Here is a 20,655-nt window from a genome sequence, read left to right on the forward strand (position 1 = left end):
ATGAGCAGCAGGAAGACGGTGAGCGCCAGCAGCACGGAGATGCACAGCGTCATCTTCTCGCCGCAGTCGGACGGCAGGTAGAAGACGAGGATGGCCAGCGAGGTGATGAGCACGCAGGGGATGATGAGGTTGATGGTGTAGAAGAGGGGCTTGCGCCGGATGATGAAGTCGTAGGTCACGTCCACGTAGCTGGGGTCCTGTGGGTTCACCGTCCTCCGCCCAGGGAGGGCCACGATGTCCCACTCACCGCTGGGGGTGAAGTCATCCATGCTGGCCGTGGGTGACTCAAGAACCATGTCGATCTCCGTGTGGTCGTAAGTCCAGGAGCGGAACTTGAGGGTACAGTTCTGCTGGTCAAAAGGGAAGTGCTTGACCTCGATCTTGCAGGCACTCTTGTAGATGGCCGGTGGCAGCCAGAAGATGCTGCCATTGGAGCGGACCACCACGTTGGTGTAGAGAGACACCTCGTAGGTCCCGTCGGCACTAGAGCCATGGACAGGAGAACGGTGTGAAGTCTGAAGGCCTGGCCTTTTCTCAGAACTCACTAGTAAGCCCTTGGGATCATTTCTCACTGGTCATCCTTCCAGCCTCTGGTGCTCTTACTGAAAAGGTCAACTTCACAGAGAGCCCTGTTCCCCACATCCCCCCACCCCAGCCTGGGATCTTCACATGGATGAGCTCAGTAAGCCTCATAGCAAAGAGGTAGGTTTTATTATTACCCCATTTTACAGATGGGAAAAACGAGGCTCAGGGAAGTTAAATGAGACTAGCAGCTAGGATCTAAACTCAGGTCTGTTGTCCCCAGACCACGTACGGGTTTCATGCTTCTGCTGGTAACACTGACCTCAGAAGAGTCTCTTGCTCCCTCTACAATATTTATGCATCGTAAGTCAATGCTGCCAATGCCCAACACTGACAAAGCAACTGAGGGTCAACGAGACAGGATGGAGGGCAGGAGGAGCACCGGGTCGGGGTGCAGATGCCAGCCCTGACCCCAGCTGTGCCTGGATGAGTGTGTGAGGCCCTCCCCTTCTCTGGGCCTCCGATCCCCGCTGGTGACAGAGAGTCCTCATTCTAATCCCTCTTCCAGCCTCACAGCCTAGAGGTGTGAGGGAAGCACAGAGGAGGCCCGGGGCTGACCTCAGGACCTACCGGCCCCCAGAGGCCGGGGCGCTGCCCCCTGGGCCTCACTGACTTGGCAGCCCTGCCACTCACTTGTTGTAAAGCACGATGTCGGGCAGCCAGATGCGCTTTGCAGGGATCCTCAGGATGTTCACGCCTTCGTAGCGGGAGCTGTTCCAGGCCAGGCGGTAGTCAGTCCATTCCTGAGCAGACAGGCATGGCCCTGTCACTTGGAGGTCCATAGCCACCAAGGGGCGGCCCTGGAGGAACGTCTCCAGGCTGGGGAGCCTGGAGGGCACTTACCTGTTTCAGCCAGACATTGGTGGTCATGATCTGCTCCCGCTCATTCTGGGGAGAGAAATGGGGCTATGAGTTCACCAGGGTGGGGGCCCTCACGTACGCTCCAGGGCTGTGTGACCCACACCTCTGATAACTCAGAGCTGTTTCACACCCAGGGTGTCTGACACAAAGCTTATGATTGTCACCCAAATCCGGTCGTCCACTGGCATTGTCTTCCCCGTGGATGGCACCCTCAGCCATGCGCCACCACAAGCTAGATTGTCTGCTGCTTTCTGTCTTGGCGGCCACCATCATCTGTCGCCTGGACTACTGCAGTGGCCTCCCTCTGGTCCTCCAGCTCTGTCCCAGCCTGCCTTTAGCCTCTACCCAGCAGTCAGGGCGATCCTTTTATTTTATTTTTATTCTGTAAGTAGGCTTCATGCCCAGCCTGGAGCTGAAACACGGGGCTTGAAGTCATGGCCCTGAGATTACGACCTGAGCTAAGATCAAGAGTCACTTAACTGACTCAGCCACCCAGGTGCCCCCAGGGTGATCCTTTTAAAAGGCTCTTCTCCACTTCTCAGACTATGTTGCTCTGTTGAAACCCTACGCTCTCTCCCACCTCACCCAACACCCACCAACATCCTGCTCAGGGCCCCACGGCCCTGTACCATCTGCCCCTCCTCCCACAGCTCCAGAGCCTCATGCCCTCCCATTTGCTCATTCTGCTTCAGCTTATTTCTCTGCTCCTGCTGTTCCCTCTTTCTGGAACCCAGGCAGCTAACATACTCACTTTTTTCAGGTTCTGACCTTCCTGCACAACACAGCACCTGGTCTCTCTCTCCCTCTTACCCTGCTTTATTTTTCTTCATAGCTCTGGACACTATGTCTGCTGGATGCCATCTGTGTGTGTGTTATCTGCCATAGAATTTAAATTCCTTGAGGACAGACAGCACCTGTAGGGGGCTACCTGGGATGTGTCAGATACTTGATGAATGTTTTCTGAGGAACACAAGAGTCTACCACCATAATTCAGACCATTATAATCCATATCTCCCCTAGACCACCACCACAAGACCCTCCCAAGTGGTCTGTGTCCATTCTGCTCCCCGCACCCCCAACCTCTGTTCTCCCTTTGTATCCAAGTAAACTTGCCCCTCAATCCTGTCCCTGCTTGAGTCACTTCTGTGGCTTCCTTCACATACATAATAAGAATCTAACTCCTTCGTTGGGTCTGCAAGGCCTTGCCAACTTTCTCAGCCCCATTTCACCTCCCCATGCCCCTTTATTCTGTGCTCTGCCCACCCCATGGCCTTTGTCCTGTGAATGTGTTTACAGTGTATGCCATTTTCCCTGCCTTCTGTTCACCAATATGACTTCCAGCACCTTGATCTCAGCTTGGGAGTCAGTTTCGCAGGGAGCCTTTCCTGAACCCCCACCTGGGTAAGCACATCAGTAGGATAAGTTTCAGCAGCCACTAACAGAGACCTAGGGTAACACTGGCTTAGAGAAAGTTTACAGTTTAGACATATAGAGTAGTTTTTGCTCTATAGAATCCTTAGATACCCATGGTCCTTTCGACTGTCTTCTCTATCACACCTAGAGTATGGTACTAGGAGACCTAATGCATGGTCCAGGGTGGTGGCTAGAGCTCCACTACTGTGTCCACATTCCAGATGTAGTGGGAAGACCAAAGAGAAAGATGCATACCAGTTGTCTTGTTTTAGGTAGAGTATTTAGACCATTTACATTTAATGTAGTGCTGATTATGTTTGGTTTAAATGTATCTTCTTCCTGGTGCGTTCCCTTTTCTTTTTCTTGCTGTATTTTAATTATTTTATTATGGCATTTTCTCTGTTTAATGACATGACTCGCCTTTTAGTAATTGCCCTGGTGACAATAAACATACCTGGTGTGTTAGAATCTAATGATTAGTGACTTCGCCACTTCCAGAGCAGGGGCAAGAACTTTAGAACATTTCAGCTCCATCAGACCCCTCCTGCCTTGTGGGTTAATGTTGTCATTATTTAATTTCTATATGTAATTATAACCTTGTGAGTTGTCTTATATTGTCAATATTAATTTAAATTCACCCATACATTTACCCTTTCTGTTGTGCTGTTTCTTTCCTACATTTCTGTTTCCTTCTGCAGTCATTTTCCTTTATGGTTAATGCACTTCCTTTGTATTGGGTCTTCTTATATTAAATTCTCTACTTTTGGTCTGAAAACATCTTTACTTAACCTTCATTTTTGAAGTGTATTCTTACTGGGTATCCACTTCCAGGCTTGCAGTTTTTTCTTGCAACACTTTAAAAATCTCATTAGTTTCCTGGCTTCCATTTTCATCTGTCGGTGTTATTCTTGCCCCCACCCCACCCCCATCCTCCCCACAGGGACCACTTTTACATTTTTCTCTTTGTCTTTGCTTGTTGGGGGTTTGAGTAAGATGAATCTATATGATTTTCTTTGTACTTATCCATCATGGGCTTTGTAGAGACTCTTGAATCTGTAGCTTCATGTCTTTGGCCAGTTTTGGAAAATTCTGCCAGTACCACTCTTGTTCTTTATTTTCACTTCTGTAACTCCAAATACATGTGACAGAATTGACTCTCTGTCATGTACTATGTTATTTTTTTACTCTATTTTCCATCCTTTTTTTCCTGGCATTTGTTGAGATATTTGCTATTTACCTCTCCTCCGGTTCATTAACCTTCTCTTGTGCTGTGACCAGTCTGCTATTAAACCCATTCAGTGGGGGCGCCTGGCTCTCAGTCGGTGGAGCGTGCGACTCCTGACCTTGGGGTGTAGGTTTGAATCCCACGTTGGGTGTAGAGATTACTTTAAAATAACAAAATATTTAAGGAAAAAACTTCTGATGAATTTTAAATTCTCCATATCATAATTGTCTTGAATGTATAAATGACTTATTTTCCTTTTAAGAATATTTACTTCAAAAAATTTATCTAATATTAACTTTCTTTATTATTTATTTATTTTTAATAGTGGCAAAACACACACAACATACAATCTGCTGTGCTAATGGCAGTTGTCTTAAAGCTTATGCCTGATCAGTCCAATATCTGAATCGTCTTGGGTGTCTGTTTCCATTATTTTCTTTCTTCTGTATTATTTCATCTTGGCTTTCTATGTGCCTCATAAATTTTTATCTGACTTTATATGCCTCCAGGGAGTACTCACTTTGGCTATTGGCAGGCAGTTACAGGAGAGGTAGATGAACGTAATCTAGTTAGTGACTGAGCTGGTTCAAAGCAGGTTTAGTTTTTGCAAGGTCTGGTCTATTTTTGATTCATTTTTACTCTTCTGGGTGGTCTTTTCAGAGTCTCCACCAAGGCCCCATCTCCCTGTCTCGTGGGGCTTAAAGTCTGGCATGTGTCCCCCAGCCCTGTGAGGGGACCAGACATTCAGCTCGGCCTCCATCCTCTTAGCCCCTCAGCCATGGACTGTTTACCAGTCGTCCTATGCGGGGCGAAGTACCAGAGACTAAAGGGCCCCCTCCCAGAACCTGGGCCCTCGGGTCCTGGCTGAGCTCTCAAGAGCTTCAGGCAGAGTGTTTTGGAGGAGGAGGCATTTTGTACGGCGTTTCTAGTTGTTCTCGTGGACAAGGTGGTCTGTGACAAGCTGCTCTCCCATTACTGAGCGGCGAACACCTCCATCTGTCTTCCAAAACAGTTTTTTGGGGGCGTGGAGGCATAATTTACACACAGTGAAATGCACAGGTCTTAAGCATACAGTTTGATCGATTTTAACAAACATGTGACCCACACATCCCTTCTCCTTTCAAGATCTATCACTCAGACAGTTGTCTTGGACTCTTCCGGTGCCTCACTCCCGAGGACACCAGCTCAAGACCCTGGTCGCCGCAGGGAGCTGCTTCTGAGGACCTGCCTGCCGCACATGCTCCTTGCTTTCTCCCGGGAAACTGCCATCTTTAACCCATAAGCCTTCCTCCTCGAAAACCAGACCCTGGAATATGGAAGGGAAAATGCCTAGAACTGAGTATTTGTTCTACACACAGCTTCCAGGGTGATAACAGCACAATGGGGACACTCACAGGCGTAGGGCTGGAGGCTCTGTCCCCTCCTTCTGGTAACTTCTGTCATGTCACGGGCCCACAGACTAGATCTGGCAGGGGCAGCCTTAGCCTGGAAGCATGACCAGAGCCACCTGCCTGCTTCCCCTCAGCAGGGCAGCAGCTGCAAGGTGGCAGCTGGGCTCACCCCATTAGGCAAAGAGCCCTCGGCTGGACAGTAAGACTCAGACACCAGCGTGGGCCTGGCCGGAAGCCCTTATTCTTTCCAGTTGGCCTGCGGAGGGAGGAGGGACAGACAGCATAGGCTTTCCGTCCCTCCCCCATTCTCAGGCTGTGCTTCCTCCCAGGGCTCTGCGTGAAGGGGCTGGGTTTGTAGGCCTCGTTGTGCTAGGGATCGCGGAGAGAAGGCAGCTGCCTGTCCCCAGGAGGTTCAGCCCCCTTCCCGTGACCCAAGACAGCACCCTACAATGCTCCCCTCAGAGCTACTGCCCAGGACAGATTCCAACCCGGGGGTGGGGACGCGGGAAGGGCCACACAGGGAAGGTTAACTGTGGACCATGGTTCCTTCGATCACCCCCAGCTCAGAGACCAGGAGGGGAGAAGGGGGGCTCCCTGGTACCTCAGCCACCTTAGCACCCCTACGCCTGCCCCACATCCACACATCAAGAGTGACAACCTTACTTGTGAATGCTGCAGCCCGTCCCTCCTTCCCAGGACTGCACAGCTGCCCTCATTTGTCCAGACTCACCCACTTGGCTGGGCCCATGCCGCAGCTGGCCCTGTCCCCGCACCTGGGCCTCTGCACCTGGCTGTTCCCAGAGCCCAGCTCCTACCTCCCCAACCAGTGGGGGAGTGTGAGGTCATCTGCTGAGCAGGCTGGGGGAGGCGACAACAGGTAGAGCTTTGAGGACCAGGAGGAGTTTATGGCCATGCTGGAGGCCCACCTGCTAACGGCAGGCCCGTTGGCTGTCTACCCAGCGGTCATTCCCCCTTCACATCTTCCATGTTACCAAAACCAAGACTTTGTTAGACGTTGGATATTCATGAACTTCACGGACCCTTCTCTAGCCTCCTTGCTGTATATCCAGTCTTAGCCAACTCTGGGTAAGGCCCAGGTGTGAGCTATAGCCCTGGGTGCTTTCAGGGCAGGTCTCTGGGATCGTTTTCCTCAGACTGAAAACGATACCCGAGAAAGGATCTGCCAGCTCCTGCCACAGATGTTAGCATGTGAGGACCTTCTGTTTGGGGCTGTGGCCACCATCTGATGATCGTGAATCACGGAATCCTGCCATCGCAGACAGCAGCCTCAGATTCTGACACTGCCACTGAAACCGCTGGGCTGCTCTCTTGTTGGGCTGTCCTTACTGGTTTAGCCACTTGTACTCGGATGTCCTGTGACTGGGGAGTTAAAGCACTGTGATCGACATAGAGATCATGGGCGAGCAGGTGGCTCAGAGCTGTGGACCAGTGCACAGCTGGGCAGGGCATGCCCAGCGGAGAGAACACACACAAAGACACAGACTGGAACAGAAGAGTCACGACTTTGAGGCAGTCGGGGCCTTCCAAGTTTAGGCAGATTCCTTATTTTATGCATATGGAATAGGAGCAGCCGAACAGTCTGACCTTGCCTGCGAGTCTTGGAAAGCTAGAGGTGAAACCCGCTGCCCAGCCCTGCACCCTCGGGCTTGGCCCTGCCTGCCCCCCTCCTCATGTGCCCGGAGCCCGGGCTGCAGAGCCAGCACTGTGGGCACCTACCACGCTGATGAGCTGCGCCAGGGAGAGCTGGAGCTGGATGGAGATGAGCTGGGTGGAGCTGGTGGCTGGGCGGATCAGGTTGTTGTAGCGGGTTTTGTTCAGAAGGTCATCTACGAGCTTCTCCTCTGCATTGGCCACGCGGCAGTCCCCTGGGAAGGTGCACAGTCAGACCTGCTGGGCCCTGATCGTGCGGATGCCGGTCCTGGTGGTGAAGGGGACAGCCCCGGGCCAGGGCGTAGGGGTGCCCTCGGGGGTGGCTGAAGCAGTAAGGTGCTGGCAAGACCGCCCCTCCATGGGACCCTGGACATCCAAGGCAGAGCTCAGCTTTGTCCTCCAGGAGCTGCCTCTTCCTGCCCCTCTTCCCTCTAGGATGAATGGTTAGTCCAGAACCTGGGTACCTGCAGGTGTCCTCTGTGTTCCAAGTCCCCCCATCCATCCTCTCTGTGCACCCCCCAGCCCGGGTCCTGGCGCAGGGCCCTGCCCTGGCTCTTCCCATACCCCCCTGGCTGGTGTCCCTGCCACCAGCAACCATGTGGTGTGAGAGTGATTTTCCTGCCACACCGGGGCCTTCCCCGCCTGCAGCCTTTCAGAGCTGAAGGCAAAGCCCCGTTCCCCTGGTACCAGCCGCCCGTCTTCGACCTGCTCTCTCCTCCCCTCGCCATCTCTCTGCCCAGACAGTCTGCACTCCGGCCATACCCTCTGTTTCCCTTCCCCACCAATCTTCAGTGTCTCGCTTCTGAGTCTGCGAGCACACTTCTGCCAGCATTGCCATCCGGTGTCCACCTGTCTTGTGCCAGGAAGCATGTTACGTGCCTCGGATAACAGCAAACAGAAAACCAGAAATGACTCCTGTCTCAGAGCTTTCAGCGCAGTGGGGGAGAGCTGTTTCTGTGGCTTCTGTGTGCAGAGTGCGGTGGAAGGTGTAGCCTTCCCAAGGAGAGGACAGGACTGACTACGGGAAATGTCCTGAGTTCAGTCGGACCTTCAGGGTGCAAAGTGCCTTTGAAACAGCAAATGTCGGGGTCCTGTTTGCTCCTGGTCTGGAGCTTAAAGGAGAGGTCTGGGCCCAGAGCCGGAATTAGGACCCAGGGAACGCAGTCTGCTGCCGGAAGCCTAGCCTACCCATGGGGTCCCCGGAGCCACCCCAGCCCTAGATCTCTTCCAAGTGGTATGTGGGTCTTTGTCCCAACTCCTTCACACGTCTGGGAGTGAAGGAAAGGTTCAAGGACTTGGTCTTGTTTAGCTTGGTGTCTTCTGGAAGAATGTGTCAGCAATGGACAGAGGTGGGGGTGGTGCCTTGGAAAGAGACTCTGAGGAAGGTCAAGGACACTTGAGCAAGAGAGCAGCAGGGAAAGAGGAGGAGTTGTGCAGAGGAAATAGTGTAGGGGGAGGAGGGCAGGTGGGAGTAGGACTGGGAACTAGGGAGGCTAAGGAGGTAGGGTGAGGCTGTCAGGAGAGGCTGGGTCTCAGGCGTGGGATTCAGATTCCATCCTTCTCTGAAGGGCCTGCACAGGTCTTTGCCAAATCCCTCCCTCTGGGAGGGGCTAGTGGGCCCAGGGTGTGAATTGCCCACTAAGCAAGTCTGAGGTGGACTCCTGGGTGGGTGCTGGGCTGGACACATGGCTTGGGGAGCAGCCGCCACTCCAATCTGCTCTGCGCACTTTCCAACTCGCTGCCTATCTGGAGCAGATGCAATATTTAGTGCCTTGTGAAAGATGCTCCCGGGTGCACCTGCTGCCCGCTGTCCCTCCCCCAAACTGCCTGGGGCTGTCCAGAGGGGGTCCTCTGGATGCTTGGCCTAGATTCTGAGCTCTGCCTCTCAAACCCTTGACCCCTCCCAGAGGCCAGCTGTTTGAATACTCTGGAAGCCGGTCTGTAGCCCCAGGCTAAAGCTGGGTCCCTCCCAGAGCCCCTCTTTTAGTATGTGTATTTGGACTGACCTGTCATTTCAGAAAGCAGGGGAGAATCAATTGCTCAAGCCCATCTGGCATTTCTGAGGCAGTTCTGGGGTCAGAATCTGCAGCTCCGGGTGCTGTGGGATGGGGAGGCTGGAGCCCACTCTCTGCAGCCCCAGAAGGCTGGTCCATGGGTCCCTGACACTCCAGGGCTGCTCTTTGGGCTGTGGGGGCTTGTGCTCCAGCTCTGAGCCCAGCTGGGACATTCTGGCTCTTTCCCTTTGGGGCTGTGCTGCCTCTTGGCCATTCAGCTGACCTGAAAGACCCTCCCTAGGCTTGAGGCTAAAGGTTTTGAAAACCTGAGGCCGTTTAGTCCAATTCCCTGGTTCACAGCTGGGGAAACGAAGCCCACAGAGGGAAAGCCCCAGCAAGTCAGAGGCAGAGCCAGGTCTCAGAGCCTCTTCCAGAGAAGGGGGCTTCTCCACCCCCAGTGCCTCCTTTCCTGCCCTCGCTCACTTCCACCGAGGAGACTGCCCCTGCAGAGGCCCTACTGGTAACCAAAGCTGAGTGAGTGTTCATGTCCATGCCTGTGTTTGCGCTGGTATGTGTGAGTGTGTAGGAGGGGGTGGATAGACCAACAGGGGTGCAGTGGGCTGGAACGTACTCCCCCAAAGTCTGTGGGGGCCCAGAACAACACATATTTAGATTTTCCACTGTTAGTTCTTCCTGTGAGGCCTCCTGGGTTCAAAGACCTCTCACCCTACATGACAATGGTCCAAGACTAGTGGAAGCCTCACCTCCCAGCCCTCCCTGCTCTGTTAAACAGAGAAGCTACCACTAGGGGTCGGTCGTGACCCAGTGATTCTGATGAGTCTAGGGCCTGACCTCTCTCCAGGGCCTGGCCTTCCTAGGCCTTCCCTGGAAACACTGCTCCAGAGCAGAAGGGGACTTAAAGTCTGAGAGGAAGCCATAGCTAGAATTCCAGACTGTGTTGAATGTGTATACAGGTCAAAAGAGCATGATCTTAAAATCTAATATAGGAAAAGTGAAATGATAACACCTATTATTTGGATACAAACTAGGAAAGGAAAGAGCAACAGCAAGTTGGCAAGTTGGCATCCAAAAGGCAGAATGATTTTCAGTTTGGGATGTGTGGCCTCATGTGAGGAAAGGGACAAGGAGATTTGTATTTTTAAAACATGCCTATAGATTATTTTTAAAAGGTTGAAGTTTTACCTTTAACAAAAAGCTCACCATATATTATCAGTAGTAAGATTCACCTGGATGCTTGTATAAAGGCAGGTTCCCTGCCTCCATTTCTAGAGATTCTGATGCCGTGAGGCTAGGGTGGGGCCCAGGAATCTGTAATGGGTAATTCTGACGCAGGTGGCCCCAGGACCATGCTTAAGAAGCACGGCAGCTGACTTACATCTGAGTCCTCAAGTATGTAGGCAAGGTGTATCATCCATATAGAACAGATGGGGAAACTGAGGCCCAAGAAGGGAGAGGAATGGCATGGGATCACCCAGCAAGTGGTGACAGAGCCAAGACATACACAAGGAGTGGGGACACCATCTTTGGTGAGAGCTTCGCTTCCTTATAGGAGCTTGTATGTCCTCTCCTACCTCCCACACTCCCAGTGGTGTGTGTCTGTCCAAGGAAGGTGTAGTCCTGGTCTTCTGGGCTAACTAGGGCTCGGAGGACAAGCTTGGGTGGGGCAATCGGAGCTGAAAGAGTCCTTAGAACTCAGGTGGGGAAACTGAGGCCCAGAGAAGGCAATCCAAATCACATCTGGACTCTGCCTGGGAATGGCTGATTGGGTCTCCCTTTCAGGCGTCAGAGACGGGAAAGGGTCCACTTTGCCAACCGGACCCAGCCTGACCCTGTCCAATCCAAGCCAGCCCAGCCCCAATGTGTTGCCCAGAAACAGTTATGTCTTAAAAGTGTGTTTCTTAGGAGACCTGCCCCCCACCCCCGCCCAACTGCAAAACATTGCAAGTCTGGAGAGTTGGACAAGCCCTTCCCGACTGGGTTGAGCTTCCCTAACGCCAGGGAAACCCCCTCTCCAGACCGAGCAGCGGGGAGAGCTCCCTGGCGCCTACACCTGGTAGGCGACAAGCTTTCTGGGACCTGAAATCGGTGGCCCGCAGGCTCCCTTCGCGCAGGTGCAGGGCCGATGCCATTCAGTCCTGGCTCAGCCCAAAGGTGCTGCGGAGGTTGGGCGGGCAGGTGCACAAGGAGGAGAGGCAGTCCCTACCCCAAACCTCACAGACCCAGCACCCTGGTGCGTCCCCGAGGCCTGGGTCAGGGGGCTCAACCCGCCCGCGCTCCGGTGCGGCCGGGACAACCTCGGGCCACTCCCCCGGCCGCCGGCGCCCTCCCCTTCTTCCCACCTGTGGCCATTGGACCCGGGCGCCCCTCCCTCCTTTCTCGAATAGATACTCACCGCGCCGGATAAGGGCAACCAGGGAAAAAAGGACCAGGGGCTGCGCACTCCTCATGGCGGGCGGGGGCCGCAGAGGCAGCCGTTGCGAGGCCAGCTGTCCGACCACCCGGGCGCCGGCGGCGAGGGCACTAGGAGGCGAGGGAGCCCAGGTGCCGGCCTCCGAGTCTGACGGCGCCGCCGCCGGGCACTAGGACCCAGCGGAGAGCCCGGCCGAGCCCCGCCCACTCGGGAGGGGCGGGGCCGGCTCGCGCTAGGGGGTCCAGGGCCCGCGGGTGGTCTCCCAGACTTGGCTCGGGTCGGCTCTTGCGTCGTAACCTTCCGGAACGGCTGGAGGCGGGTTGGACTCCGCCCGCCCCGCTCGTTCGGTGGGGAGACCGGGGACGTTTGCGCAAGGTCCCTGCGTTGTTGGGGAAGGTGGTTGTGGTCCAGGAGGGTCCGTACCCCTGGGGTTTGCCGGAAGGAAGGAGCGTCGCAGGGAGCAGAGACTGAGCCAGCTGGAGTGGGACTCAGTTCTCTGCAGACCCCAAAGTGTGTGGCATTGGGGAGGGTGAACTAGCTAAGGGTCCCCTGACCTAGCTTGGGGAGCTGGGAAACCCGGAGTGGACTGCACGTGCCCCTGCCCTCTCCGCCCCCCCTCCCCCCAGAGGCAGAGATTGGAGGGAGCAAGCACTCCCTCCTCCAGCCTGGGGGTCCTCATCAGGTGTTGGGATAAGTACTATTTTCGTGGGGGTTCGGGACTTCACGGGACAGACTTGAGCACACGGCAGCCCTGCTTCCGGACTTGGTCAGAACTGGTGCCCGAGTTCGGAATCTAAAATCGTCTCTGGTGACTCGTGTAGCCCGTGGCACACCCTGGTCCCCAGCCCCCCACCTGCCGTGTCAGGGTCCCCACAGGCAAATGGAACAACCAAGAGGAGAAACCAAGCGGAAGGGCCTGGTCTGGGGGCGGTCACCTAAAAGGGCAGCTTTGCCACCTTCTCTCCAGGATTCCCAGCTGGCTTTCATATTGCCACCCCAGTGTCTTCTTGCCACAATCTAACGTGTTGAGTATGGTCTTTCAAAAAGGATACCTTTGAAATGTAGTTGACTTTCCCTTTGAGATGATTAGAGTTCAGGTTTGAATGTGTTCTCTCTTCTCTAAACTACAATAGGGGCGCCTGGGTGCCACTTCGGCTCAGGTCATGGTCTCAAGGCTGACAGCTCAGAGCCTGGAGCTGCTTCAGATTCTGTCTCCCTCTCTCTCTGCCCCTCCCGCACCCATGCTCTGTTTCTCTCTGTCTCAATAATAAATAAAAACTTAAAAAATTAAAAAAAAACCCTACAACAATAAATAGGTGAAATATATAAAGCAAATTAAAAAGTCATAGCAAGGGTGAAAAATAAGATCTCCATGAACTAAAATCAGAAAAGAAATCCAGAGTGGTGGGGAGCTGAATCCTGGAGCCTGCTGGGCTCAGGAAGCCAAAGGCAGTGACAGGTCCTTTGGGGTAAAGGGGGACTAAAAGACTCTGGACTAGAGGCTGGGGGGTTGCATGTACCTCAGTCCCTGAAAGGATGCTGGGAGGGGAATCCTGCTGCCTATTTGTTGGGTAAAGTCCTAGCTTTATAGGATGCATGATTTCCCTGATAAACTATAGGATGGGAGCTTAAAAATACCATAAAACCTGGAGGGAGCTGCAAAACTGTTAAGTTAGGTGAGCAAAGGTGGGAGTAGGAAGACGGAGAGGCAGAGAGTATAACGTCCAGTCAGTGTAGCCTCCACTTTTGCCAGAAAGTAAGGGAAGTGCTCAGAGAATGATGGGGACATGTCACAGAAGCCAAAGGGGCCCCACCAACCAAATCAGGAACGATTTAAGCATAAAAATAAACAATGATCGTGAGGAACACTCATTGAATAAAATAAATTACAAGTATATGCAAAGCAAATAAATGATTGCAAGTTTGAAAAGAAATGAGATACTTCCATAGTTTCAAGGTAGCTCCGCACGAAATAATTATAAGGGGAAAAGGAGTTAATTCTGCAGGGGAGAAACCTGGCAGATACCATCTGTGGTAGGCTGAATAATGACCCCCAAAGACGTCCACTTCCTAATCCCAGAACCTGGGATATTCCTTTATAGAGTGAAAAGGACTTCGCAGTCGTGATTAAACGATCATGGGATGGGCAAATACTTCTGGTGGGCAGTAGTCACAAGGGTCCTTATTAAGGGAAGTGAGGCCATGGGATGTTAAGAGGGAAGCAGCGATCCATCAGAGTGAGGTAGCGTGAACCAAGGAATGCCAAGGCAGCCTCCAGAAGCTGGAAGAGGCAAGGAGCAGATTCTCCTTCTGAACCTTCAGAAGGAACCAGTCCTGCCAGTACCTTGATTTTACCCCCTTAAGACTTGTTTTAGACTTCTGATCTCTAAACCTAAAAGATAAAAAAGTTTATGTTGTTTCAAGCCACTACATGTGTAGTAATTTGTTAGAGCATCAGTAGGAAACTAGTATACCACCTTAATCAAGTGATCAAGATTAGCATCATCAGTAACGGGGTGAGAATTGTGTACCACCTGACGGGATGCACTAAGAAGAAAACAGAATCCCTTCTGTGATATTCCTGCCAAAGATGTATGACTTAAATCTAGTCAGGAGGATACATTAGACAAACCGAAATTAAGTGACATCCTATAAAATACCTGGTCTGTTATCTTTAAAAATGTCGAGATTAGCAAAGTCAAAAGACTGAAGAGATATTATAAATGCAATACATAATTCTGGGGCACCTGGGTGGCTCTCAGTTGGTTGAGCATCTGGCTTCAGTTCAGGCCACGATCTCATGGTTTGTGAACCTGCGTCCCGCATCGGGCTCTGTGTTGTCAGGGGATCCCCAGGCCCCTGTCTCTCTGCCCCTCTCTGCTTGCTCTCTCTTTAAAATAAATACAATGTATGATTCTGAAATGGATTTTTTTTGCTGTACAGGACACCACGGGGACAATGGGGTATATTGAGGTTAATATATGGTAGTAATATGTGGATGTTAATTTCTTGATATTGATGGCTGTATTTTGGCTGTATAGGAGAAGATGCATGTGGGTAACACACACACCAGTATTCAGAGATGATAGGGCAAAGTGTGTTGTAATGATGCAGAAGGAAAAAGGTCTTAGGATGGTATTTGCAAATTTTCTGTACATTTGAGATTTACAAAAAAGCAAGGTGAGCATACAAACCAAGATTTGAAAACTTATGAAACAACTAAAAACTAAGAAAAATACCCAACAAAATGAAAAAATTAGCAAACTCATCCCAGACAAAACCAATTTTTATCAAAGTCTGAGAAATATTTTTTAAAAAGAAAAGAGAAAGAGAAAAGGCCGTGCAGCCTGTTTGAGGAGGACAGTATAACCGTGGCACCGACCGGGGTGTGGACATAGGAGGAAAGAGAAGACGCGGAGTCACAGGAGTTTGCCACAGGGAGGTGGTGGGGAGTAGTGGTTAGTGCACAGCTTCTGAGCCAGTCTGGTGTCACTACTGATATTCTCCGTGACCTTGGGGAAGTGGCCTGACTTCTCTGTGTCCCGGTTCTCTCATGTTTCAAAGGCAGACAAAACCTTCACAATAAACTTTCTGGAATGAAATGAAATAATTAGTGAAAAATGCCTTAATGGTGCCTAGAACATACGAAGCGCCTAATAAATGTTAGCTGCTATTAGCTGTTATGAATTCAAAGATTCTAATAAAGTATAGCAGTGGACACACAAAAATATTGCACCAGTGTAATTTACCACCCTAGCAGATTTTTACTCATTGAGCACAAACTATTAGCAAGCCAGCTTCCTTAACCTAATAAACATGGGCAATGATCGTACTTAATAGTAAAACTTTTAGAAGCAATTTTCATCCGAGTCAGGACTTAGGGTGCTTTCTATCATGGTTTCTCTTCAGCATTGCACTGGAAATCCTAGGGAATGCGTTAGATTAAATTTTATGAAATTGATGTTGTTTTAGATGACGGGCTGCCCACCATCAGTAATTTATAGATTCAATCTGTAATAGGAAGAAATAAAAGAAATAAAACTTAAGAATTGGAAAACTATCGCTATTTGAAGACAATGTGATGTCTATGTAGAAAATCCAAGAGAATATTCAGATAAATTATTAGGATTAGTGGGAGAGTAGCATTGCCGAATTCAAGGTGAGCTGACACTCAGACACATGAGGAGCAGCAAAGTGGAAAATGTGCTAAAAGGATAGATTCTATCTGAAATGGCACAAAAACCTGAGAGTACATTTAGGAAACATTACACAAGGCTGCTCGTGAAGAATATGATAAAAATCTCTCCAGGTCTTACAGGAAGAACCAACTAAATGGAAATATGCATATTAATGAATGGTAGGACTACAATTATAAATCTATAACTTCTTACCAACTTATAATTTTTTTAATGTTTTTTATTTATTTTTGAGAGACAGAGAGAGAGATAGCACGAGCAGGGGAGGGTCAGAGAGAGAGGAATACACAGAAGCCAAAGCAGGGTCCAGGCTCTGAGCCAGCTGTCAGCACAGAGCCTGATGCGGGGCTCGAACCCACAAACTGTGAGATCATGACCTGAGCAGAAGCTGGATGCTTAACCGACTGAGCCACCCGGGCGCCCCTTACCAATTTATAAACCTGATGCAATTCCCACACAAATCCCAATAGAATTCTTCATGGAACTTAGACTGATTGCAAGATCCATGTAGAAATCGAGGGGCCAAGAATAATGTAGCAGACACCATCGGTGTCTCCCTCATACCCATCAGCATCAACAGCCTCATACATGCCAGGGAGCAGAGGGGCCTCAGGGCATTCATCATGCCTTGTTACTTTCTGTATTTTCTGATGTCTTGACATCTGGGGCCTTGCTGGAGAGCCTACCCCTCCCACCGTTAGCCAGTTCTTTGAGCTGGTACAGGACTCACTCGTAAGAGTTGCTTTCATGTGCAGAAGCCCAAACCCCTCAACCACCTTCTTATCAGGCCCTTATATTCCAGGCCACCCTCTTTCTGCCCTAATCACGCCACAGCCAAGAACTAGACAGTAGCAGACAGCTGCCACGCCCCACTGAAGTCACGCAAACCGGCCAGTCCTAAGGTTGCTCACCATGCCTTGCTTTTCCTTTCCTGCAGAAACCACAATCAAGGCTCATGACCACGTTCCCCCGTTGCTCCGTCTACCTCCTCACTGATCCTGGAGCTTCCCCGTGTGGCCCCGCACAGCATGCCACGCCTCCTGCTTCTTGGGATTTTTGAGTATAGCAGCTTCTTCCTCAGTGACAGTCATTTCTGTGTGTCCTACCATACCTGATGAAAACTGGTCCTTGGTACATTTTTAAATTATCAGTAAGGAATGGGATAGTAGATACTCCAGCTTCTTTGCTCCTCAGTTGGAATGATTTCAAAGTGCGCAGTGAGACTCAGTCCTGGTCACCCTCCATTGTGCCCATTAACGCACCCTCTATTCCCTCCCTGGTCTCACTTCCCCACCTTCTTATGTGTCCATCTAGGTCACTTTCTACAGAAAATCCTTGCATCCAAATCTTTGTATCTACATAGTAACTATGTCTTCATTACAAGCTTCATTACCCCTGTGTCACCTTTATTCCTTAAAAATGGATTCATTTGGGTTCCCCTAGATGCTGAGCCTGAGACAATGTCATAGAAGTGAAGACAGTGAACTGTGTCAAGGGGATGAACAAACAGACCCTGGAAAGAGAATGAGAACTCAGCAATGGACCCAGGACACGTGGGCACCTCAAATGGACAGGGGTTGCCTTGTAAATCAGTGGGGAAAGGATGGAATGGTTGTAAATAGTGTTGGGACATGGGATTATCCATATGAAAAGTAAACATAGGGGCGCCTGGGTGGCTCAGTTGGTTAAGTGTCCAGCTTCAGCTCAGGTCATGATCCCACGATTTGTGGGTTCGAGCCCCACCTCGGGCTCTGTGCTGATAGCTGGCTCAGAGCCTGGAGCCTGCTTCAGATTCTGTGTTTCCCCTCACTCTGCACCTCCCCTATTTATGCTCTGTTTCTCTCTGTCTCAATTATAAGTAAACATAAAAAAATTAATAAAAAAAAAAGGAAAGTAAATACAGTTAGAGCCCTAGCTCACCTCATACCAAAGATAAATGGCCAGGTTGATTAAAGATCTAGTTGTGCAGTGTGAAACTTTGAAAACTTTTAGAAGAAAGCAGGGGGCTTTCGGGATGACGGAGGGAGCATCTGGGCTTGGCTGCGCTAACAGAGTAGTTAGACTGAGCGGCACAGATGAACATCTATCCCTCCATGTTCTAGAGGCTGCGCATCCAAGCTCATGGTGTGAGCACGGTAGGCTTCTCCACAGATGGGCCCCTTCTCTTATGTCCTCACATGGTGGAGAGCAGAGAGAGAGAGAAAGCACTCCCATGTCTGTTACAAGAATGCTGGTCCCATTCAGGAGGGCCCGACCCTCATGACCTCTCACCTCCTAAAGTCCCCCCTCCTAATACCATCCCAGTGAGGGTTAGGGTTTCCACACAAGAATTTTCAGGGGACACAAACATTCAGTCCATAATAGGCAGAAAGCAGTATCTTACACAAAATACTAGAACCAGAAGAAAAATGTTCAACTTCACTAAATGATTTGAACTTCTATCCAACCAAACATACTACAAGTTCAGTTTAGAGAAAAGTCTAGGTGGAAGACCTTCACAGATCATATAATCAATGAACGACACACTCCAGAGTATTTAAGGACTTCCTTTACATGTCAATACTTTAAAAACTCAACCAACCGGAAAGAAAAATGAGCAAATACCGTGTAATTCACAGAAGAGGCACCTCGTATGGCCTGTGAGCGTGGGAAAATAGGTTTAGCCTCCACAGGAGCAACGAGATACAGTTTTGTATTGTTTTGCAAGTCCCGTGAGGGCGAGTAGCCGAGAAGATGTGGGAGCGCTCACACCCTGCTGCTGGCAGTAATCGCGGCAGAAATCAACGCCGGAGATCCTTGTGTGCGGTGCCCGGCCCTTCCCCTCTGGGCGTGTACCCACAAGTCTACACAGCGATGCTCGAGGTCCTGTGTGTGATGGTGAAAAGTCGAGAACAACTGGAATGTCCATCTGGAGAAACGCGGAGGACGGAGCGACGGGATACTCATACAATAGAGTAGGGCCGAGAGCCCAGGCTGGCCCGGGGCCTGGGTCTGCACAGGCCAGAGCGGAGAAGAACGGGTTTTACATTATTAAAAGGCTGTAAAAATCAGTATAACAATACAACCGAAACAAAGAATACACAACAGAGACCAAAGGTAGCAAAGCCTGATATACCATCTACCTTTCTACAAAATGTTTGCTGACTCCTGATCTAGAGTTATGTTAATAACATAATTAATTTCTTTTTTAAAATCTATTTTAGAGAGAGAGAGCCAGGGAGAGGGGCAGTGGGAGAGAGAGAGAATTCTTGACATGGGATTCCATCTCACAACCCTGAGATCATGACCTGAGCGTAAATCAAGAGTCAGATGCATGTCCAGCTGAGCCCCAATGTACAGAATTCTTGAATACTGTATTGTACACCTGAATGCTGTATGTTAACTATATTGGAATTCTTTTTTTAATTTTTTATTTATTTTTATTATTTATTTTTGAGAGAGACAGAATCTGAAGCAGGCTCCAGGCTTTGAGCCATCAGCACAGAGCCCCATGCGGGGCTTGAACCCACGAATTGTGAGATCGTGATCTGAGCTGAAGTCAGATGCTTAACTGACTGAGCCACTCAGGTGCCCTGGAATTAAAAGTTTTTTAATATAAAAAAGAAAAAAAAGAAATTGCTTTGTCTCTTTAAATAAGAAAAGAAGATCTAAAGCAAATAGGGCTAAATGTTAGTAAGTTCTGATCAAGCCAGATAGTGGTGCTCAGGCATTCATTATAGGGTTTCCTAAATATTTATGTATATTTGAAGTCTTTTTGAAAGGCGTGACTTTTGGTGAGTGGGGCCCAGAATGATGACTGTGGACGTGGATAGCGCCCTCCTGCTGAGCTCCCGGGCCCTCCGACGGCCTGGCCCCAGCTGCAGGCTGCCGCGCCCATGGTCTCTGTCATTCACATTGGATTCTTCCTGGTTCTTGTAAGACGGGGTTGGGGGCTTCGGTTTGTTCTGGACGTTCCCGTGTATTGTTTTGAAACTCTGGATTTTATTTCAATTCGTCTTAGTGCTAGGTGGGCCGACGTCCGGGTGCCCGCCCTCAGGGTTGACCCTGTCTGGCTGGGAAGGCGGGAGGGGAAGATGTGAGTCTTCCTCAGTGACCCCCGACGTCACCATCCCCGGTGGAGGCTCAGGGATGGGGGCGCTTGCTGGTGGCAGGTGCGTGAGGCTGGAGAACAGCTCCTGTTCCTCTTTCTGTCTCGCAGACCTATGCCTCTCCCCACTGTGTGCTCAGAGAGAACAGCCTTATGGCTAGATGTGTTCCGCTCATGGTCAGAGGTGTTTCCAAGTTGCGGCATCTCTAGCTCCAAGCGGGGCATGTATCGGGCCAGGGTCCTGGCCGCTCCACCTGCTCTCTGTCTTTGGCCAAAGGGTTTGGGCCGCATTCGTAATAGGATAGGGACAGGTACTGTCTTCTTTTGAAACTGCAAGTTGTGTCAACTTGTCTTTGTTTGATGTTGTGTATACTAAAATTTGGTGGGGGGGGAGGTGATAAGCACCCAGCACAAAGTAAGGAAAGGAAAAACAAAACCACCCCCAAACCAGACCTGATCAACCACTGCTGGGGATGTGAAACGGAAGCAGGAAAAGATCAGGATAGAACTCTGGGAAGGCCATGCAGAGTCCTAAAGCACTCTCCAGCATTCGTGACTTCTCTGTGGTCCCCAGGCTGGGGGGAGGGGGGACCGGGGGATGGGGTCTAGTGTCTAGTGCTGGTCCCGTCTTGGGGCAGGAGGAGGGTGCTGCTGTGGGGCACAGAAGCAGCATCCGGAGGCTGCCTCCCCACAAGCACCAGTACTTAGAAGCACTGTCCTTTTTGGCCGCTCAATTGATTCTCCGCAAAACCCAAGTAAGGCTGTCAAATTCGGCAATATGTCCCAGATACGGGACATCCGGTA

The 20,655-nt window shown here is 50.7% G+C and overlaps 2 protein-coding genes across 2 annotated transcripts in view; one reads left to right on the plus strand and one right to left on the minus strand.

The window, feature by feature from the left end:
* Nucleotides 1-11,875, minus strand: part of CHRNB4 (cholinergic receptor nicotinic beta 4 subunit) — a 16,361-nt gene extending 4,486 nt beyond the window's left edge. The window contains exons 1-5 of the mRNA XM_029951967.1: nt 11,551-11,875; nt 7,210-7,358; nt 1,426-1,470; nt 1,216-1,325; nt 198-483 (exon numbers count right to left, since the gene is read on the minus strand). Coding sequence (XP_029807827.1) covers nt 198-483; nt 1,216-1,325; nt 1,426-1,470; nt 7,210-7,358; nt 11,551-11,605 — 645 coding nt within the window. The 5' untranslated portion in view covers nt 11,606-11,875. The remainder of the gene's footprint in view (nt 1-197; nt 484-1,215; nt 1,326-1,425; nt 1,471-7,209; nt 7,359-11,550) is intronic.
* Nucleotides 1-20,655, plus strand: part of LOC115301945 (voltage-dependent N-type calcium channel subunit alpha-1B-like) — a 100,558-nt gene that overhangs the window by 1,737 nt on the left and 78,166 nt on the right. The gene's annotated exons all lie outside the window — the stretch shown is intronic.

This window comes from Suricata suricatta, chromosome 9, assembly GCF_006229205.1.
Source record: "Suricata suricatta isolate VVHF042 chromosome 9, meerkat_22Aug2017_6uvM2_HiC, whole genome shotgun sequence".
Classification (NCBI taxonomy): domain Eukaryota; kingdom Metazoa; phylum Chordata; class Mammalia; order Carnivora; family Herpestidae; genus Suricata; species Suricata suricatta.